The following is a 23570-nucleotide window of genomic DNA, read 5'->3' on the forward strand; positions in this document are numbered from 1 at the left end:
ACAGGCCCCAGCATCCCCCAGTGGTTAAGTTGTCAGAGCAGGCTGGAAGACAGCTGGGCATTCTCCGTGCCTGAATTTACCACCCTCTACGTTAATTCTGTTCACTTGTCATTCTCCTCACTTGACAGGAACCCCCTGAGGCAGAGACGATGTCTTGTGCACCTCTACATCCCCAGTGCTTGGAACATAAAGTTGCTCAATTAATAAACATCCTTTGTGGACTGAGTAAACGGAAAGCACAGCCATGTGCCTTAGGATTCCAGAGTCATAGTTAGGGAAAGCAATGCTTGCATATTAATTTCTTTATTTTTTATTTTCTGTTTTCCATCTCATCTGGCACCAAGTTCAGTGTAAGAATAGTCAATTAATAAAGTAGTCACGGATTTTTCACATACCACTAAGCAAAAGGGATCAGCAAGCCCTACTTTATTTTAATTACCTAATTCAAGAAATTCTAGGCACTATATATAAATTATAAAAAAACATTTATGAAGCTTCAGGCATTTTACCACCGACGCTCAGAGCGGTCAAGTCCCACAGCTCGTGAGGAGAGGAACCTGATCTAGCTTTTCTGTCCTCTGTGTCACTGCTCTCTCTATTTTCCACAGAGCACTACTGCTAACCAGTTACCATGGTTTCCAAAAGCTGACCTGCCACCAACTCTGGCATCTTAGAAGAGATCAACTCATATCTGAGAGCTTCCATTTTCCCCCCATTGGAAAACTGAGGACCATGAACCAGCTCTTCTTAGTGAAAGAAAACCCAAGAAGCACAGACAGAGATGTAAGCCACGTATTGAAATAGCCATGGTTGGTCTTTGGGTTCTCACCTTCCTTTTCTCCCTTTTACTCACTTTTCTTCACAAGGATTACTGTGACCAATATCATCAAACCCAGGGAGTCCCTAATGCTAAGCCACTAATTAGAGCAGGCTGGTTACTTCAGAACCATCTGATTGAAGTTTTGAAAATGCAGATTTCTGGACCCCATGCTGGAGATTTTGAATCAGGAGGTCTGGGGTAGTGCCCAGGCATATCTATGTTTTCAAAGTTTCCCAGGGGATTCTGATGTGCAGACAGGTTTGGGAACCACTGATCTGACCCCAAAACATGAGTCACCTGTCTCCTGCCCCTGATTGAAAAGGAATGAATCATCTTTTCGCCCTTTTTTTTTGAGGAAGATTAGCCCTGAGCTAACATCCACTGCCAATCTTCCTCTTTTTGCTGAGGAGGACAGTTCCTGAGCTGACATCTGTGCCCATCTTCCCCTATTTTTTATGTGGGACGCCTACCACAGCATGGCTTGATAAGCAGTGTGTATACAGGTCCAGGCCCAGGATCTGAACCACTGAACCTAGGGCTGCTGAAGCGGAGTGGGCAAACTTAACCGCTGTACCACCAGGCAGCCTCTCACTTTTTTTAACTGAGTTGAAACCAAAGAGTCAGTGTGAGAACCTCTGATTTCTTTCACCTGAGACTGAGTTCAATTGTCTCCTCCCTTAGTCCAAGCGCTGCATCTGCTTCCCCAGGTCTTAAGGCCAAAGGATGCGGGGTCCAGGCTTCACGAGATAGATTCCCTCTTCCATTTAGTCCTGGGAGCATGTAGTAGTCCTGATCAACCCCGGTTAGGAAGTCCCTGGGTGGAACAGCTATGTGATATTATGATTTATAACAAGAAATGTATATTTAGTCTTTTGTCTCCATTTCTGGCACAGAGCTTCTAAAACCCTTGGAATTTCTTAAGGGATGAAAGCTATAAAGGTGTCTTTTGTTATGTTAATGAGGTGACTTTGGGGCACACCTAAGGTTGGGGGCTAGTTGCCAGGAGAACCAACCATGTGATCAGAGCATTGGAACGTTCAGTTCTACCCCCTACTCCCACCCCTGGCCTCCCGAGAGGGAAGAAGGGCTGGAGGTTAAATCAATCGCCAATGACCAATGAGTTAATCAATCATGCCTGTGTAATGAAGCTTCCATAAAAACTGAAAAGGAAAGTGTTCAGAGAGCTTCCAGGTTGGGAACCAGAATGCTCCCACGTGCCACCATGCCAGGCCCCAAACTCCATGAGGACAGAAGTTCCTTTGTTCAGGACTTCATCTTATCTACCTCTTCATCTGGCTGTTGATTTGTATCCTTTAATATCTTTTGTAATAAACTGGTAATCTAGTGAGTAAATGGGTTTCCTGAGTTCTGTGAACTGCTCTAGCAAATCAGTTTTGCCCAAGGAGGGGGTTGTGGGAACCTTCAATCTGTAGGTGGCCAATCAGAAGCCCAGGTAACAACCTGGGCTTGTGATTGGCATCTAACGTGGGGAGGTAGGGGGCAGTCTTGTAGAACTGAGCTCTCAGCCTGTGGGATCTGATGCTATTCTGGGTAGATAGTGTCAGAATTGAGTTGAGTGGTAGGACACCCAGCTAGCGTCTGAGAATTTCTTGGTTGGTGGTGTGGGAAAAACCTATCCCACATGCACTGGAATTGGGTGCAGAATTTTAGGCTGGCTCTGGGAATCCTTCAGTCCTGGGTTGCTGGGACCACACCAGGTTCATCTTATGGCAGGTCTAGATGTCTGGGTTCAACAGTCTGGCCTCCCTCTGTGCTCCCAGAGATGAGCCAGGACCTGGAGAAAGAAGAGACTTTGGGATGCACATAGATTGTTTAGTTCCTTAGGTCTACCTGTCTTTCTCCCCCCAACCACCCTAAAAATGAGGTCAGGCCTGGGTCAGCAGCAGCAGTAGGTAAATTTCAGGCGCCTCTGCTCTTTTGTGTTATTGGTGCTGTCTGATGTAAGAGACCCACTGGAGCAAAAATCGTAATTCCACACAAGTATCTAGCCAAACCTGACACTGGGACCACAACCTAGACTATGGAAGGAACTGGAACAAGGACCAGGATTCTAGTCAGGGCTGTTTATCTTTCTCATCTGCTTCTTTCTTCAGTTTCTCTCTGAAGAGCTTCTCTGGACTACATGGTTGAGGATGCTCTCTCCTCTCCTCTCCCCCATCATCAGCTCCCACAGTTACATTCTGTACTTTCTCTTTTTCACACAAGGTAACTCACTATCTCTTAGATTCACTTCACATGCCCAGGAGAAAGAATCTGATAGACTCAGGGTCAGACACCCATGGGGGTAGGAAGTAAGGTGACATAGTATAGATATGGCTGCCAGGGAGCAATTTTATGATCTGGGGGAGTTTCTAGAGAAGAAGTGAATCACTGTGCCCTGAGAAGACACAAAGGTATCTTTTACCCTGGATGGGGATGAAGGCACAGGTGCCTTACATTGTGCTCTAAACAGGAATTGCTGCTGAAATGGCAGGACCTGTTAGGAGTATCTGAACTATAATTCCAGTCCAGGCCCATTATCCAGGCCTAGGCCCTCATCAGAGGCTTCTATCTTCTTCCCCACTATCTCTTTCAGTCAAGCTTCAGAGCACCTGTCCCCTTTCTGAGAGAAATTTCCCTGCCTTCTGTTTCTGTTCAAAGTGTCGCCCTATGAAGCCAAGTTTCATTCTGTGTGACTCACCTCCCACAATGGCTCACTGGGCCAAAGAATAGGATTCTGTCAAACCTCCTGGCCTGTTGGGGAGAGAGTGACCTTCATCATATCTCAGTCCAATTTCATAATTTACAGGTCACTTATTATGACTCAGTCCAGTTCCATGTTTCTGAACAGCTGTTTGAGATGTAATTCACATAGCATACAATTCACACATTTAACATGTACCATTCAACAGTTTTTTGTATATGTATGGAGTTGTGCAGTGATCACTGCAATCAATTTTAAAACATTTTAGTCATCCCCAAAGGAAACCCCATACGCTTTAGCAGTTACCCCTCTACTTCCCCCCATATGCCTAGTCCTAGGCAACCACTATTTTCTATCTCTACGGCTTTGTCTGTTATGGACATTTCATATCAATGGAATTAGACAATATGTGATCTTCTGTGACTGATTTCTTTCACTCAGAACCTTGTTTTCAAGGTTCATCCACGTTGTAGCCTATATCAGTACTTCCTTCATTTTTAAGGCTGAATTATACTCCACTATATGGATACACCAAAGTTTATTTGTCCATGCATCAGTTCCTGGCCAGTTGACTTCTTTCCACTTTGTGGCTATTATGAATAATGCTGGTATGAACATTCATGTGTGTATTTTGTATGGACACACATTTTCACTTCTCTTGGGTACATACCTAGGAGTAGAATGCTGAAGTATACAGTAATTCTATGTTTAACATTTTGGAGAACTGCCAGAGTCCAGTCCCACCTGAAATTCCAATCTCATATCCTTTTCAACTCTTCCCCCTTCTCCCAGAACAGGCTAAACTTGTGTCTCTGCCATCTTGGAGTCAGGGAGGGAAATATCCCCAGGTTCCCTCTGTTCAGTCTAAAGTCACTTGCCCTGAGAAGGACCCAGGACACCCATGCCTCTGGCTTCCCCCCCTTCTGCGTCACCTGAAGCCATAATAACTGTTGGGGTCTTCAGCGATCAGTGAGGCTCAGGGGCCTGGAATGAGGGGTGCCCTCCTTTTCTCCATCCCTGAGAATAACCTGACAGCCCTTCACACCTCAAGGCACGAGATGCTCCAGTGAACCTCCCTGCTTCAGAAACTCCAGGCAGAAGCAGGTGTTAATCTCTATGCAAGGGCAGTCGCAAACTTTCGGATGTGTGCCCAGCATCCCCTTCTTCTCTCCGAGAATGAGAGGGGAAGAGGACAGTACACATTGCCTCCAGGCCCTAGATCTGTTACCGAAACCAAAGTGGGTTCATCTCCTAGAGGGTTAAATCAGACTCTCCACCAGAAGGAGTTGTCTCACAAAGTGAAGTATATTTGTGGCAAATAGGAGGCCATGAGGAATCATTTGCAGAGTCATGGCGTCCCCAAACAAAGGAAAGTAGGGATCTTTTATCTTGGATGGGGAATGAATATTCAAAAGGGAGAGGTGGGTACTCTCTTGCACAGGCTCGGTAGGAAAACATGCTTCCACATACACTGCAGGTTATGGTAATAAGGCTCAAGCTCCTCCTGGAGAGATCTTAGCAGTAAAAATAAGGCAAAGGTCCTAGGCACACCTCTTGTGGTGAGGCTTGGTCTGGTTTGGGGTGGTTGGTGACTGCATCTCCTTAACGTAACATAAGGCAAAAAAAAAAAAACAATTTGGAAAAACAGTTAAATGCTTCCAGACCCACCCTTGAGTTCCTTGGGCAACTGGTCAGTGACGAGCCTCCTCTTTGGCTCCTGAATCTCTCTTTTATTTTTCATTGTTAAATGCCCGTGGACCAGTTGAACATCTCCCACCCTCCCCCGTTCTGCATCCTCATTCTCTGCCAACCCTGCACCTGGGAGACTCGCCTGGGAAATAGGCCTTACTGAAATTTGACCTTTGTGACTTTAGTAACTGTTTTCTCAACAAGGAGCCATCTCCCCAGTTATTTCTTCCCTATTCAGTAACATAGAGGGAACTGGGGCAGGAAAAGCACTTAATCAGTAGCTTACAACAAACCCTTAAACTTGCAATAAACTCCCTTTTATCTGAGTTATTTTCAGAGAATGAGCCAAATCTGGACCTCCTTTCTAAAAACAACCAACCACCTCTGTTGCTCTGGCTGGAACATCCATCCACTCTTTCCCTTCCGTTACTTTGAGGCCAGGCCTTCCTGAGCAGGCAGAGATGAGGTGGGATTCCAAGCCAAGTGTGTGACTTCTAGTATGATGACGAGGGACCCACCTCCAGTCCCTGGGCTGACCACAACTCAAGGAAGGCCAATTTTGGAGGTGGCCCCCATGTAGACTCCTCCTTCCTCTCTCTGCCCCCAGCTGCCTATGACTCTCTCCCCACCTCCAACAACCACCCCACCCCCCCTCCCCATTTTCAAGAGAGGGGGCTAGCCATCATTTCCTTTCATCATATTCCAGATACACTCATATCAAAACCTTGGTTCCTGATTTTGAGAAGTTTGCTAAGGCTGGTGCTAGATAAACTGCTGGCTCCTTGCAGTTCTCACCCCGTCCTTGCTCTTTGCCCATGTCCCCAGAACTCTGGATGTATTTCCTTCTTACTCCTAGCCTGTGTTCTTTTCAACCTATAAGGCCTAGCAAAGTGAGAAAGACTGGACTTATTCTTTGGACCTGAAATAGTTACACTGATATAGCACCTGCTATGTGGCAAACACTGTTCTAGGTCTTTACATGAACATTTACATCATATTACATTACACCACATTACATTACATTACATTACATTACATACACTGCATTGTATTACATTGCATTTGGAGGAAAATATTCTGGGAAGAAAGGACAGAAATTGTTTTAGTATTTCTTGCCCCACTCTGCCCTGTACTCTCAGAGTGATCCTGATAGAGCCTCATAATCTCCCTTCACCTCAACTTTTCCTTCTATAAAATGGAAGGGGCCATGTAGACTGGTTGTGTACACTGGTGAGATCGTTATTATGCTTTTTATAATGCAATATTTATGACCTAAGTTCCAATTTTCCATTACCAAGTATCATCCTACACACTTTTAATAAACAAAATTCAACTGAGTAAATTTTAAATATCTTATTGGCTTTATTCAATGATTCATGAACTGGGCAGCATCCAATCTAGCAAATAGAAAGGAGCTCCAAAGAGCTGTATGAAATGAAAGACTTTCATAGGCAGAAGGGAGGGGAGCAAGAAAGTTATACTAGACAAAAAGCAAATTGGTGACAGCAAGGTCACTTTCCTTTAGGGGATGACAGGGGCCCAGGCAAATTACCTAAATAGTGCTGATTGAGCAATTCTTGACTGACTGGTTTAAAACTCCATTTCTGGGGGAGCCAAAACTGTCATTAAGTCTCGGTTTGGTGACATGGGGCTTAGGATAATTGACTCCATTTGGGGCCAGTTGTCTTATTTTTAACAATACACACACACACACACACACACACACACACACAATTCAGTTAAGCCTCTCAGGGATCTTCCATTATAAAGAGAACAAAGCTAAATTAAATAAATTAGAAACAAATGTAAGCCCTTTGCCACGTTCTTAAAATGTTTTCTCGTCACTGTTGTTTAGCAATTTATACTATCCATTACTCCATTTTAAAAATTATTTCTGTCTTTACAAAAGTAATTTGTATTCATGGCAAGTTATTTAGAAAATAAAGTATAAACAAAAAGAAGAAACAAAAAAAAATCACCTGCAAGTCCTCCTCCCAGAAACATCCCTGTTAATACTCTGGTATCTCCCCCTCCAGTATTTTTTCAAGGCATATAGATTTATGAGGCACGAAATGTGCTGAGATATTAATTTGAGTTTTATTTGGGCCCTGTTATGAAAACACCTAGGCCTTCCCTTGCTCTGAGATGAGTCTGTTTTCTCAAACTTAGGTGTGTAGAGAAAGAATCCAGAGGAAAGAGTGGAAAGGAGAGGTGGGCAGAGTCGGGGGGAGCTTAGACGAGATAGAGGAAGGGAAACAGTGAGGAGTGTATCTCCCTCCTGATGAGAGACAGGAACTCTGATGGATACTAAACTCTCGGAGTCATACAGGGGATGTATGCCCATTCCTCAGCCAGTCACAGTGGCCGGGGAGGAAGGTCAGGTAAGAGCAGTCAACTCCCACTGAGACCACAAGCCTGGAGCTGTGGGTGGAGAAGCAGGTCCCCAAAGAAAGGACAGTTTTGCACAGACACAGCCCCATTCTTGGGGTCCAGGCAGCCACTCACATTTACAGCTACTACAAGTTTCATTCTTTCTTCCTTGGGGGATGGAGTAAAAAGAACAAGAAGGAGGAAAGGAGAACACTGATTTTTCGGAAGAAAAACAATTCGGCAGGGGAGTCTTAGAGGCAAGGCGTGGAGAGAGGACAAGAGAATATTAGAGAAATGTGACTAAGAAAACATACCCTGTCTGAATGTCAGAGCCCCATCTCTGCTGACCCTACCCCTCTGAACCCAAGGTGAATAGGGCCATAGGAATGGGATTGGTCATCCAGGCCTGCATTCAAGTTGGCCTTTTCTTGCCAACTGGGTTTAGTCTCACCACTGAAAAGCCTCGCAGTATGAGGGACCACAGAGGCCTGAGTTCAGATTCAGTCATGCAATCAAGGAAAGTTTACTTGATCTTGACTGTTTCTTCATATGTACAATGAGTCTAACAGTATCTAGACCACAAGTTGCTCCAAGAATTAAATGAAGTACTGTAGCAGGATAAATAGTGTTTCCTCAAAATCCATGTCCATCTGGAGCCTCGGAATGTGACCTTATTTGGAAGTGGGGTATGTGCAAATGTAATTAGTTAAGATGAGGTCATGTCAGATTAGGGCGGGCACTAATCCAATGGTTGGTGTCCTTTTAAGAAGAGGAGAAGACACTCAAAGATACAAACAAGGAGGAAGTTCGTGTGAAGATGAAGTCAGAGACTGTGCTACCGGCTCAACACAAGGTTGACATAAAGGGAAACCATATTGTAGAAAAGAAACCATATTGTAACTTTGAATGACTTCTTGTTGTTTTGTGGTTTTTTTTTTTTTTGAGGAAGATTAGCCCTGAGCTAACATCTGCTGCCAATCCTCCTCTTTTTGCTGAGGAAGACTGGCCCTGAGCTAACATCCATGCCCATTTTCATCTACTTTATATGTGGGACACCTGCCACAGCATGGCTTGCCAAGCGGTGCTGTGTCTGCACCGGGGATCCGAACCAGCGAACACCGGGGCCGTCAAAGCGGAACGCATGAACTTAACCGCTGTGCCACCGGGCCAGCCCCTGAATGGCTTTGGATTAACTAACCCTGACACACTAGCCCCTTTGAATCTTTGCTTTAGTTTGCCTAGATAAGCAAGGGTCTGTCTCCAAGGGATTTGTAGGCTCTGTGGATTTTATGGCCCCTCCTAGCTGTGATAAGATGATAACTTTCTTTTGAGTTCTCTAGGAATGTGATGACCCCTGGGCAGAGAGTCTATGCTGATAGCCATCATCCAAGACAACTGAAAGCTCAGGGTATAGGGCATTGTTCCAGTCTCTGACACATATCCAGTAAAACAAAAGACTATCAGGAACTAACAGCAGATGTCTGCCCACCCCATCCCTGAGACCAGCCCCGTGTATATATATATAACTGGTCTGTAGTCTTTGTTCTGGAAATGGTTCTTTTGAACATTAGTGGGCCATCTTCCCTCTCGCTAGCAAGCTGTAATAAAAAACCCTTTCTCTCCTACCACCTCGCCTCCTGACTATTGGCTTGTCTTGCAGCAGGCAGATGACCACCCTTGGGTGGTAACAAGTGGAGTGATGCAGCTACAAGACAAGGAACACCAAGGCCTGCCAGGAGCCACCAGAAGATAGAAAGAGGCAAGGAAGCATTCTTCCTTGGAGCTGTGAGAGGGAGTGTGGCCCTGCGACAGCTTGATTTCAGATTTCTAGCCTCCAAATCTGTGAGAGAACTGTGAGTAGTGTTGTTTTAATCCACTCAGTTTGCGGTAATTTGTTAAGGCAGCTGTAGGAAACTAATAGAGATACCTGTGTAAAGCTCCTGGCACACAGCTAGAACGTGCTGGTATTCTTCTTTCTCTCCTCTTCTCCTACTCCCAAACTTCTCTCCTACTCCTAATACTAAACCCCCAGCTTTGATGGGGACACAGCTCAAGAGTCTTTGCATGCAGACAAGTGACATTGAAAGCAAAACCAAAACTTCTCACTAGGCTGGGTTTTGTTCAATTCCTCAGAACTAGTTCTGGTTTTATTACCCTCGTGTTACAAGGAAGTCTGAGCTGGATGGAGATGACATCTTTTCTTGTCTTGCTTAATATGCCTTATCCCCACATTCTGATGGCATTTTTGTTACTCATCCACTTATGTCCCTCTGCCTACTAGAAAGAATCCTGGCTTGGAGCTACTGGTTCTTGCAGTGGTCTAGACAGCAATCTAGGTTTTTAAATTTTTATTTTATTTTGTTTTGTTTGGGCTGTTAGTTTATTTGGCTTCTATGAAGGAATCTGACACAAAGAACAACTGTTTGTTATTTTCTTTTACCTCTTTGCCTGAGGAGCCGTGCCAAGTCCTGACGTGAGTATTGAGTGGGTTGTAATTTTCGCATACTCTGGGTTGGTGTCGTAGATGGTGACGAGGCTGCCATGGTGGGGGAAAGTGTGGGCACAATTTCTCTCAACATCATTGGAGACAGGAGAAATTGTGCTCAGAAATTGTGCTCAGAGGCACAAACAAGCTGATTGCTTCCTGTCTCTTGCATGTCTCTATGTTTATTATTCTTGTTGGGCAGTTTCATGAGGTGAGATTTTTTACTGCTCAAAAGAAATGTGCACTGAAATAAATTGAACTATGCTTGAGACTGTCTCTCAGCTTAGAATTTTTGGAGGGTTAATGGAACTTAAAAGTTTTATTTTTCTACACGTGACATCTGTTTGTGATTATCTGTTTGGCAGGCAGTCAACAGTCCAAGCTAGCCTGTTTACAAGCTGTGCTCTAAGAGGAAGCTGTTTAAAAAAAACAAAAACAAAAAACTGTGATTTTATTAACTTATACAGGCAACCATTATTTAACAAAAGCATGATTTGAGGTCTACTAAAAGGCTTATTTTTCTATATAAAATGATGATAGAAAGGTTAGCAAAACGAAAGAAAACTTCAACTATTGCTATTTATTGCTCACCACCTGGGTGCACGTAGTAGAAAAGAGATAACAATGGATCCCTGTGAGAGAGAGTTGAAGTGAGGAGGTGAAGCTTGAGTGAAATTGCCTACTAATAAGGTCTTCTAACCACGAAATTTTATGGTTCTGTGGGAGGGAATGATAGACGTAAATTGACAAAATGCACAGTAAGAATATTCATTGTGAGCATAGACAGCTGTATCAGGAGTCAAATGCCAATTGACCTGGGTATTCTGCAAGCTCCCCTTCAAACCTAAGAGTGTATGGATGGATGAACCATATTGCTCTTGCTGCTCAGAACTGGTCTATTCACCTTCAGTACCTGCACTTTGTCAGCGGGATCTTTCTTGCTTACTGCTTCAAGGTGTCTTCTCTTCAGATTTCTCCTGTTGTGAGCCTTGTCATCGAACTGGAGCTCCAGGTGGGCAAGGACCACACCTTTTAGGTTCTCTGAATCCCCAGTGCCTAGTACGGTGCCTCACAATGTGCATAGGTGCTCAATGGGTGCTTGTTGAATTGTTGAATTAATTGATTTGATGAAATGGCAGGTGAATCACCAGATGTGGGATATTTGTAACAAACAGGGGGCAGTTTGGGGTTGACTTGAGAAGGAGATGGTGTAAATGTCCTCAGAGACAGTATTACAGGTCATGTTTCAGAGTTGACTTGCTTTACAATGCATTGCACAGCGGTCCATAGATTGTCGTGTGTCATTTTTATTCCACATGGCAAAGTTCAAATATACCATGTACCTCAACTGTTGAATATTTGACTTACCCTGTAACAAGGTAACTGCAGCCTGACCTCCTAATGTCACACCTCACTCTACTGCAGTGGGGCTCCCTCAGGTTATTTGTGTTCCCCTAATCTTCAAATTAACTCACAGAACTCCAGGATAGATAAAGAAATCTGAAAAGTTATCCAACCCCAATCGCTTCAATGTCTTCCAGCCCTCTCTAACACTCTAGGGGCTAATTCCCAGTTCTTATTTTCCCAACTCTCTATTGTCAACCGCTGCTTCTTGGGATTTTCCTCCCTTGGCTCTGAGATACTGTGATGCGGGAGGTCCTCATACTCTTAGAACCATTTCTTCTCTGCCTTGTTCTCTGGTCTCCTACTCCTCCTGTTCTCCAGATTTTGGGGCATTCATCAGAGTTCAGACCTTTTCTTTGTAGTCTCTCTTTTTTATATTCTCCCTCCTCAGAGTTCATTCATTCCCCAATGTCAACTAACATTTCCATATTGCAAATAATTTCTTTATCTTCATCTCTAGGCCAGAATTATGTCCAAACTCTAGACATACATTTTTCTTGAATGCCTTGTATTACTTCATGACTTAAACTCAACTCATTGTCTTCCCTCTAAAATTCAGCTCTTGATTTTATATTTCCTTCTTTTCCCCCCAATGACATCAATATTGTCTTGATAGTCTGGCCTCAAAACCACAGTCAACTTATTGCTTCTCTTTCTCTCCTATATGGCTGATCACTTGTCAATTCTTCTGTCAATTGTCTTATAAGTTTCTCCTTCCTCTTCCTTTCTTCCCTTTTCTGACCCTAACTCAAGGGCTTTACCAAACATCTGAATGAATACCATGACCTGCTAATCAAGTGGCTAGCCTTCAGTTTTACTCTCACTCCATGCCATGCTTGGAAAAAAAAAAAACAGATTTAATTTTTTTTCAAACACTTCTTTGGTATTGTCACTCAGTTTTTTGGATCTGTTTAAAGATTTTACTTTTCCTTTTTCTCCCAAAGCCCCCTGGTACATAGTTGTGTACTTTTAGTTGTGGCTCCTTCTAGTTGTGGCATGTGGGACGCTGCCTCAGCATGGCTTGACAAGCAGTGCCATATCCGCACCCAGGATTTGAACCAGTGAAACCCTGGGCCGCTGCAGCGGAGTGCATGAACTTAACCACTCAGCCACAGGCCCAGCCCCTGTCACTCAGTTTTTGAGTGACTGTCACTGTCTCCTATTGGCAGGTCTGCATGGCGTTAAGCCCTTGAGATTCTCATCTCAACCTCTATTTTCCAGCCAAGTTATGCTCTTCATTGTCCCCATCAACATGCCCTGTGTATTTGCCCCTCTGAGGCTCTGCTTCTGGGCTGTCCATAGTGCCCTCAAGAGTGGCTCCATCTCTCCAAATCCTACCAGCGCTCCAAGTCTCAGTTCAAGTCCCACCTGTCTGGGAAGTCTCCTTCCAGTCACCTTCCAAAGTTTTTGCATTTTTATGCAAAACCTTTTATACCACTTCCTACTATTTTCATGTGTATGAATTTTAACCTTCTGATTATGTTATAATGTCTTTAAGGTCAGGACTCTTTCTTAGATGAATCCTTCTTTTCATTCTCCACAGTCTAATTCAAAGACTTGGCAAAAAGTGTAGCACAGTGTTTATTGACTAAAAAGTTGAGATGCAATTTGAATATAAGTTGAATTTGAACTTAAGTTAAATTAACTAGAATAGAATCTTAAAGCGTACTATCTCTGCTGGAGATGGTTTAGAGAGCAAATAATTATACTGAAACATTACTAATCCACCTCTGAAAACAGAGCACTGTGGCTAAGATCCCCTAAAATCTCAAATGCCTGTAGGAACTGGTAGGTAATAAAAAATGTGTGAGTCCAGCTAAAGGTAATATAATAGGGAGAGGTAGGGCCTGAGGCAAACTGCATTACTTGCCCAAACGCATTCAAATTCAAATTATTTTAAAACATTGCTAGTTACAATTCCTGCCTTAGATGCTTTGCTTCAAAAACTGTGATTAATTCAGGTATTTCACCTCAGTTTGGTGTGTGTTTATCTAGGTCTTCATAGAAACCCAGGGTTAGGGGCCAGGGCGGTGGAGCAGTGGTTAAGTTCCCCTGTTCTGCCTTGGCAGCCTGGGGTTCGCCGGTTCAGATCCTGGGTGCAGACATGGCACCACATGGCAAGCCGTGCTGTGGCAGGTGTCCCACATATAAAGTAGAGGAAGATGGGCACGGATGTTAGCTCAGGCCAGTCTTCCTCAGGAAAAAGAGGAGGATTGGTGGCAGATGTTAGCTCAGGGCTAATCTTCCTCAAAAAAAAAAAAAATGAAGAAACCCAGTGTATGCTAGACACTTCAGGAGATGGAGGGGACAAATGAGATAAAACTGGCAATGTTCAGCAAGGAATAAAGTGTTATACAAACATGATCCTTTATGCTGGTTATTATTACATAAAGGAATTATTTGCTAGGATTCTTGAGATATTTCCATAAAGTGTCTATGCCTTGGTTATTCTATGATCAGAGAATTCTTGAAAGTGTTGATTATGTCTGTCTTATTTACCTCTGCATACTAGAGCTTGGCACATAGTAAATATAGAGTAAATGTTTTAAATAAAAGAAAGAATTAATTAAAACGTCTGTACATTATGGCAGCACCATAAGTTTTATTTCAGCTATCAGTTCACAAATAGATTTCAGCAGACAGGTGAAATGGCAAGAAACTGGGCCTATAGCAACCAGAAAGTGAAACTTCTAGCACCTACAATGATTTTTGATGCCCCTGAAAATTTTACTTGGAAAAGTTTTCCTCATTTTCTGCTTATAAACTTCTCCTCAGAATTTATGGACATTTTCTTCATTTTTTTCTGGAAAGATACGACTTTCTGATACAATTGAATAAATTGATATTAGTACTTATGGAGAAATAAACAGAATAAGATCTAAACACCTACCAAGGAGAAAGTTGGACATAAACCATTAAACACAAGGTAGGCAAGAAGTACCCTGAGAGGTACAGCAGTTCTGCAAACATTTGCTTGGGAGGCTTAGGAGGAGGATTCATGAAGGAGGTGGCTCTGAGTGAGTCTTAAAGACAGGGTAAACTTTTACCAGGTAAGATCTTCATGGGTTAGTAAAAGGAGTGGTCATATTAGGAATTCATGGGAATTTTAGACCAAAGATCATCAGCCACCATCATAAGTAATAATGACAATGAATGTGAAGAATGCTTTGCCATTTACAAAGTATTTTGTCACATACCTTGTCCAAGGACCCACAAGCCTTTCTGTTCACTGCCTGTGGTTTGGTCAAGAGCTTCAGATGTTAGATAACTTGATTTCCGGTTTCCACCCCTCTTACTATCACCATGTCAGAACGGTCATTGATAGCTCTTGGACCACAGGAGCATGATTTAGTCATTCAACAAATACTAACGAGGACCCACCATGAATCAGGAACTGTTTGGGGTGTCAGGGATATAGCAAGGAACAAAAACAGATGGAAATCTCTGCCCTCGTGGAGATTAATCTCTTGGGCAGAGTAGAGAAACAGAAGCAAGAGAAAAGAAGAAAAACTTCCATAGAAGTAGGAACCTTGCTCTTGATGGCATCCATAAACTCTTAAGGATTTCTCCATGTCTGCCCCTCCCAGATGAGAACATGACTGGCCGAACTTCACATTTCTGGCCACTGGATGTGCCAGAACATAGGCAACTCCCCACATTGTTTTGCATTACTAATAATAAAGTGCCTAAATTATCAAAAGTTTAGCCTTATATCTATGTACACATACATATATATACACACATTTATAAGTTGAAATTTATTATCTCCATGATGTCATTTTCAGTCACTTTCTAAAATGCCTTTTAGAAGGAAGGAGTAAAAGACTTGGCTTGAATAAGGCAAGTTTTATATATGTTAACTTTAGCTTCAACCCTAGTGATCAACTGTTAGCTGATATGCCAGTAACAGTGGTGGTAGTTACAAATGAATCATGGTTTACTATCTTAAAAAATAAAAATGTTCATTGTTCATCAAAATTCTTGGGGTATTATACACTTGAATATTTTACCTATTGTGTTGAAACAAAATGGTTGAAATTGGTAGTTAAAGCCAATAGTTGCATAGATGGTACATGGAAGGGACCTTGGAAATCACCTAGTTCACCCCTTCTTTTGTGGAGAGGGGAAATGGAGTTTCTAGGGCATTAGGGACAGGGCAAGGATTGGAACTAGTGTCTCCCGTTGCCTAGCTCAGAGCTTTTCCCACCATGCAGTCAAGAGAAGCAGCTTCCATAGTGGCCTGGGGGAGCGCAAAGGCAGGGTGGCAATCTGAGAAGGACTTTTCACAAATCTGAAAAGAGTAGCTTTCTCTTCTTCTCACTCTCAAGCCTAAGCATCAGCTGACTGAGAGGGCCCTTCTTGACTCCCTGGAGCCACCAGCAAATGTTCTGAAATTATAAATCATATGCCATTCTGCTCTGAGATCATGACTTGACCTCAACCACTACATTTTCGTAGGCAGAATTTTTGAGAATTACCCAGAAATTCACTAAGAATTATCCAGAAATTATGAAATTTGGCTAACCTGATCATTTGATTAAAAACTACTTGTTCTACTCATATTCCAATGTATTCATTAGAGGCCAGCTTGTCTGATAAAATATAGCTACAACGAGCACCCTCTGCTAGATGGAAATTCTAGCAAAAACAAAAAACATACATAAAGAATACACAACTAAGATGAAAATGAACAGCCGTGAAGGCATAGACAGTAAGATATTTATAACCAAATGAAGATGAATTTCAAAAGGGGAGACTAAAGATGAGGCATGGTCGTTTTCACAGGTTCATTTCATCTTGTGGAGAAGAGTCATCACAATGCTCATTTGACCAAAGGGGTGCCTCACACATTAGATGATCTGTAAATGATGCGTTGAGTTAATTTTGGCAATGTACTCTGTAAGTTCTCTAAATAAACTCTTTAAGGCCTTGCCTACTTGGGCATGAAAGAGTTCATACTTCCCTAACATTAAAGGTTCCAAGAACCTACTGTTTCAGAAAACATGGTTCTCCTAAAGAACCCAGAGGGCAAGAGTCTTATCCAGATTGCCTAGTGTTTTGAGAGAGGTTGCTGAGAGGCTTGAGATACCTGGAAACATTCTTTTGGGAGACAACATTGTAAATAATCTTACTGTTAAAAAGAGATCACCTTCTACTTGTGGAAACTCTTGCTTCAATGTGCATCCTTTGCTTAAACAATTCCAGGAGTGCTGACCTCCCCACCCGTTAGCAGCCCATTCCATGGTGAGTGGCTCTAATTGGTGGAAAGTTCTTTATTATTTGGGACCAGAATAAACAACCAAATTAAGGTTTCTGTTTCTCCAGTAGAGGAAGGAGCCAACTGAGAGCCAGTAGTGTCAGATTCCTGAGTATGATGCTAAATTGTCAAGCATGCAAACACTCATTCATTTGTCCGTTCAGCAAACAGGTATAAGGACCTAATAAAGTAGAAAGAGCTCCTGTCCTAGCGGGGAAGACAGAAGTGTAACAAATTAACATACCAGCAATGAGTTAAGTGCTAACACTAGAGGTGAGTAGCAGACACAACTGAGGCAGAAGGAACAGCTTAAGGCAGTTAGGAAAGGTTTAACCACTTGCGTAGAATGCAAAAGAATGTAAGGATACTTGAAATACTTATGATGCAATACAATTTTTTTAAGCTCATGAAGGAATTGAGATAGAGGATAACTAAGATTAGAAAAAATAAGATACCAGACATGAAAGATTAGAATCCTCAAAGCCCCTGTGAGGTCCTAGGCATAGAAAGCAGCATATTTCTCAGTGGCTGGGGCAGGAGGGGCCAGATCAGGGAAGGTTTTGTAGGCCATACCAAGGAGAACTTGACCTTGTAAATAAAGGAAGCTATTGGAGTCTTTTAAGCAGGACTGACATGGTCAGATTGGACCATTCAGTATTTAGGAGAATCTTCTGCCTGCTAGGTATTGGGATAATTCATTCAACAAATATTAACCGACTGCCTACTTATTACCAGACACTGTTCTAGGGGCTGAGGTCATAGTAGTAAGAAAAACAAACAAAGATCCCCGTCCTTGTAGTGATTATAGTCTTATGGAAGATGGCAGGCAATAATATAATAAATAGTACATTATACGGTATGTTAGACAGTAATGAATGCTTTGGGAAAGAAAGACAGAGAAGGAGAATTGGGAATGCTGGAATGGTGGTGCTGTTGCAAATTTACACGAAGCCATCTCACCGGAAAGAGCAAAGAAGGTATCTGGTGCAGGTGCAGGGACAGCACACTGGCAGCAAGGTCCACCCTTGGGGGGATAGATCTGGGGAAGAAGCTGCACAGACTTGGAGGTGGCCATTTGGCCAGGGAATTCCAGTGTCCAAGGACCAAGATTGTGATTGGTAGTAGGGGGAAGTCCAGGGCTCCAGATGACACCTCTTGGCCCTGCAAACACCTCACACTGCAGGGGAGGGCATGGCCATAGTGGGTCCTCTAAAGCATGGGGTTCAAGACAGAGGCGCTGCTTGGAAGGACTTGGATTTTACTCTCAGTGAAATATTCAGCCACCAAAAGTTTTGAGCAGATGTTATTGACATATTTTTAAAGAATCATTCTGACTGCTGGGTTGAAAATCAACTGTAGGAAGGCAGGGTTAGAATCGCGTAGTCCAGTTATCTGGCTAGTGAAATAATCACCATGAGAGATGGTAATGGCTCAGGCTAATATAGAAGCAGTGAGAAGTGGTCAGATTCTGGATATATTTGAAAGAAGGACCTATAAGATTAGTTAATGGGTCAGATACAGGTGAGAAAAGAAAGGAGTCAAGGATGATGCCAAGGTTTGCGTCCTCCACCTCAACAAGTAGAGGATGGAGCAGAGGGAAGCAAGACTAGAAGATAAAAACAGCAGTGAGGAGGCTCTGCTATGGTGTAAGGAGCAATGACAAAAGCCAAATTAAGGCAAAGGCAATGGGGTGGTGGAAAGAAGAGTCATCATCCAAGAAGAATCCAGGAAGTAGAATTAGCAGAACTGGGGATGGACTGGATTTGCAAGATGAGAGATGAGTAGGTTTAAGACGACAGCCAAGATTCTGGCTTGAAGTGGGTGTTATTATTATTAACACTATAGGAAAATAGTGCACAAGGAGTTTTCATAAACCATCCAAGGTCTTAGAGGCTAATAATTTATAGACTCAGGGTTTGGACTCAGATGTGTCCGACTTGAGAGCCTGAGCTCTTAACTATTGCATGGGGCATATTATCCCTAGAAGAAAGAAAGCTCCTGGTGGGAAAGTACCTTTATAACAGTGTCTATCTCTCAGCTGGCTCAAGGAGGCAGTGTGCAAGGAAAGTCCCCTTGGATGGGCAAGGAAGAAGGGGAATTTAAGCCAGTGGTGGGTGAATTAGGAGTCCTTTCTGTTGGCAGAACTACATATTACATGCTATCCTTTTGTGCTAGAAATAAGAATGCTGGGCAAGTGCTAGTCCTGCAGATGCAGCTTAAGATGATACCTTTTCTGGATACATTTGCATTTTTGATAAGGAAGAGGGTCTTGCAGTCTAGCTAAGGTGTTCCTTGAGCATTTCCCTGTGGAAAGTACTTGATTCTGTTCCCAGTTGTTACCTGCTGAAACATCTCCCTCTCTAAAAATAAAAGCAAGAACCACTGTGGACGTCACAATCTGTTCTAGCTACTGCCTCATTTCTCTCTCCTTTTTACAGCACTCTTCTCTAAAGAGTTGCTATATTCTGTTGTCTTCACATCCTTACCTCCTATTGTCTCTTGAATCCACACAGGCTTTCATCCACACCAGATCCCCTGACACTGTGCTTATCAGGGTCATCCATGAACTCCATACTGTGAAATCCACCTCTCAGGAGCATTTGACTCAACTGATCACTCCCCTCTTGTAGCACTGCATTTTACGCTCTAGATTTTATTATTATTTAGGTACAGTGAGGCCAACAGATCAGGAGATGACTGCCATTGAAAAAACAGTTTGTCAGGCTCACAGATCCAAAGAGATGGGGACACACCTCACCACAGGGGTCCACACAGGGAAACAGCAGGGTCAGACAGGAGGCAGAGGGAGAAGGGAGAAATGTGGACAAGAGACTTTATTGTGGTTTCTGCAGGAGAAATGGGTGAGGAAGTTAGGCACGCTTAGAATTGGCTAGCTTGAATACGTTCACTGGGTTCTAAGACGTAGGGACTCCCCCTAGTTGTCTGGTACCGAGCCCTGGGGTGATTAAGGCAGATGAATAGTTGTCAGAAGTGTGAAAGCCCAATAAATGAGGTGGTGGGGGGTGTGGGTTCTGGATTGGTTGGTTTGCATTTGGAAGGCACACTCATGGATGAGTTGTTTACTATCTCTAGGAATTGCTTAATTCTGGGAGGTGCAGTCCCTCCAGGGTCAGCAAGTCCCCAGATGTCAAAGTATCAGAATACAGACAATAAAAGATATGGTTAATTTGCCTTTTTACTCTTCCTCTCCGTCTTCTTTGCTAGTGCCTTCTCTTCTCAAAGATCGATAAATGTTGGAATGCCCTGCATCTCAGTCCTTCAACACTTTCTCTTCCCTATCTCTTTAGTTGATGTCATGCAGCCCCCTGGCTTTAAGTAACACTTGCACATTGATGATTCCCAAATTTATATCTCTATCCCAAACTCTGGACCACCTTTTATCCAACTAGCTACTAAACATCTTCACTTGGTTGTCTAATAGGCATCTCAAACCAGACATAATCCGAACACAGCTCTCGATTTCTGCTCCCTAATCTGCTTCTCTATCAGTCTTCTCCATTCTAATAAATAACACCTCCATTGCCCTAGTGACTCAAGCCCCAAACCTAGAAATTTTCCTGGATTTCTCTGTTTTTGTCAAACTACATATCCAATCTGTCAGCAATTCCCATCATGTCTTCTTTGAAAATACAGAAGATCTAAATAAATGGAAAGAGATGCTGTGTTCACGGATTGGCAGACAATATTATTAAGAGAGGTATATTCCCCAATGGATCTACAGATTCAATGCAATCCCTATCAAAACTCCAGCTACCTTTTTTTGTGGAAATGGACAAACTCATCCTAAAAGTCATATGGAAATGCAAGGGAGCCAGAATAGCCATATGCAAAACAACAACAACAACAACTTGAAAAAGGAAAACAAAATTAAAGGACTCACATTTCCCAATTTTAAAACTTACCACAAAGCTACTGTAATCAATACTCTGTGGTACTGACACAGGATAGACATATAGTTCAATGGAATAGAATTGAGAGTCCAGAAATAAACCCATACATCTGGGGCCAATTGATTTTTGCTAAGGATGCCAAGACAATTCAATGAAGAAAGAATAGTCTTTTCAACAAATTATGCAGGGACAACTGATGTCTTTGTGCAAAAGAACAAATCTGAAGCCTTACCTCATACCATTTTCAAAAATTAACTCCAAATTGATCAAAGACCTAAATATAAGAACTAAAGCTATAAAATTCTCAGAATAAAACATAGATATAAATTTTTGTGACCTTGGATTAGGCAATGGTTTCCTAAAAGAGAAAATGGATAAATTGGACTTTGTCAAAATTAATTTTTGCTTTAAAATTAAAAGGACACTATCAAGAAACTGGAAAAAAAACCCCTGCAGAATCTGATAAAGTGTTTGCAAATCATATATTTGATAAGCAGTTTGGCAGTTTCTCAAAAACTTAGAGAGTTACCATTTAACAAAGAAATTCCATTCCTACAAATATACTGAAGAGAATTGAAAACATGTCTACCCAAAAACTTATAGATGAATGTTCACAGGAGCATTACTCATAATAGCCAACAAGTGGAAACAACCCAAATGTCCATCAACTGATGAATGGATAAACAAGATGTGGTATATTCATACAATGGAATATTATTCAGCCATAAAAAGGAATAGAGTACTGATGTGTGCTACAACATAGATGAATCTTGAAAATATTATGCTCAGTGAAAGAAGCTAGACACAAAAGGCCACATATTGTATTATTCCATTTATATGAAATATCCAGAATAAGCAAATTGATAGAGACACAAAGTAGATTAGTGGTTTCCAGCAGTTGGGGGAAGAAGAGAGGGGAATTGGGAGTTTCTGAGAATTAGTATGGGGTTCCTTTTTGGGGTGATGGAAATGATCCAAAATTAGATAGAGGTGTGGGTTGCACAATTCTGTGAATATGCTAAAAAACACTGAATTGTCCCATGGAATTATCTGTGTTTTAAATATATATGTATACCCACACATATATAATCCTCTATTGTATGTCAATTATACTTCAATAAAGCTGTTGGAAAAAATTCAGTAAATTTAAAAGACAAAAAAGGTGTACATATATATGTGTGTGTGTGTATATATATATATATATATATATATAAAACTCTCAACAGACCACTTCTTTTTTGTTAGCCTTGAGCTAACATCTGCCGCCAATCCTCCTCTTTTTGCTGAGGAAGACTGGCCCTGAGCTAACATCCATGCCCATCTTCCTCTACTTTATATGTGGGACGCCTACCACAGCATGACTTGCCAAGCAGTGCCATGTCCGTACCCGGGATCCGGACTGGTGAACCCCGGGCCGCCAAAGCGGAATGTGCGCACTTAACTGCTGTGCCACCGGGCTGGCCCTCAACAGACCCCTTCTCATCTCCACTAGCCCCACCACTCTAAACCAAATTGTCATCATCTCTGTGAAAACATTACTGACTGATCATCCTGCTTTTAATCTTACGCAGCCCAATGTCCGTCCCAAGAATAGTGTATCGTCTACACCAAAGCTGAGTCCTTTTTAAAAAATGTAAATGAGATCTTGTCCTTCTCCTGATGCATATCCTTCCCTGCTTTTCTATTATACTCTGAGCAGCTCTGCTTTTACCTGATGTAGATTTATGGCTCTGACCAATTTCCCTTAAACAAATGGTTCCATCGCTAATACAATTTTGAAAGGCTCTTCGAGGACAAAATAGCTGACAGTTATGTGTCCTGTCCCTTTTGTCTTCAACCATGAGAAGTCCTCCGGTGGGAGAAAGACTTTAAGCAAAGATGGAAGCATGGGAGGTGGAGCAGGACCAAGTTTTGGCCCTCACTCAAAGGAGCCAGTTCACTGCTCTCCTGTCTAAACCTCTCAGTAACAGGGAGTTTAGATGATGGACAAACTCACTCACAGCACTCAAAAGAGCTTGACTACTTTACCTGCTCAGTCAACTATCAAGTGTTTATTGAGAATCTAATTCTGTTCTACTGAGCACTATCCTTGAGGTCTGACGCCCAGAGTTCCAGTCCAGCTGGAAAAGATGGTGTGCTTATTCACTTGACAAACAAGATTGGTTTTCAAGGGCCTGCTACTCAGAAAACTATGGAAGCTTCATGAGAGAGACAAAGAGGTACAGACAGCCACCCCTGTGGGTGACTCGAGAAGACTGGTTCATATTCAGAAAAGGCAATTAGCAAAAGAAGAAGAGCTCCTAATCTGAACTGATAGAGTGCCTCTCTTTCACTCTATCTCCCCTCTCCTCCAGGTAATCAATCTAAATCAATCTATAATTTCTGTTCCCAGCTCCACACTACTATGGCTCAGTGCTTCCCCAAAATATTTGTTTACAAGTCATTTCCCGTTTTCAGGAGTGAGGAAATTACCAAGTCATGAGACCCAGCAAAACTGCAGAAGGCCCTGAGACTTTCAATTGTCTGTTTCAGATCCGGTACAGAACATGTTCCTCCTCCCACTACTTGTGAGCCTGGGAATGCAGCTTTGTCAGACAGCAGGTAAGAAATGACAAAGGGAGGGGCCTGAGAAAAAGGAGCAGAGGATGACCCCTAGCTGAAGTCAATGATGAGAATGTGGTCCTCAGACCGACAGCTTTCTTTAAGAGAAAGTGTGATTACTGGCTATCACAAGCACAGCAGAAAGAATGGTGCCCAGGGTGGCTTGTGCATGCCCATGTCCCTGTCTTACAGAAAAAGGGACTGAGATTACTGGTCCATCTATCACCACTCTCCAGTGAGGGTAGTGACAAGAAGACAGGACCACTCAGACCATGCACCCTTGAACTGATACAAGAGGGCGGGGGTTGAGTGCCCTGAAAGGTGGGATG

At 42.6% G+C, this 23570-nt stretch overlaps 1 protein-coding gene across 3 annotated transcripts in view; it reads left to right on the plus strand.

Moving 5' to 3' along the window:
* Nucleotides 1–608: 608 nt before the first annotated feature.
* PDCD1LG2 (programmed cell death 1 ligand 2) overlaps nt 609–23570 on the plus strand; it is a 70423-nt gene continuing 47461 nt past the window's right edge. The window contains exons 1-3 of one of the 3 annotated variants that reach the window (XM_008525238.2): nt 609–783; nt 9244–9436; nt 23173–23241. In XM_008525238.2, coding sequence (XP_008523460.1) covers nt 23187–23241 — 55 coding nt within the window. In that variant the 5' untranslated portion in view covers nt 609–783; nt 9244–9436; nt 23173–23186. Of the gene's footprint in view, nt 784–9243; nt 9437–9662; nt 10057–23172; nt 23242–23570 lie in introns of those variants that run through there. The other 2 variants (XM_008525236.2, XR_011531459.1) reach the window with 2 other exon arrangements.

The sequence above is a fragment of the Equus przewalskii genome, chromosome 22, assembly GCF_037783145.1.
Source record: "Equus przewalskii isolate Varuska chromosome 22, EquPr2, whole genome shotgun sequence".
NCBI classification, from domain to species: domain Eukaryota; kingdom Metazoa; phylum Chordata; class Mammalia; order Perissodactyla; family Equidae; genus Equus; species Equus przewalskii.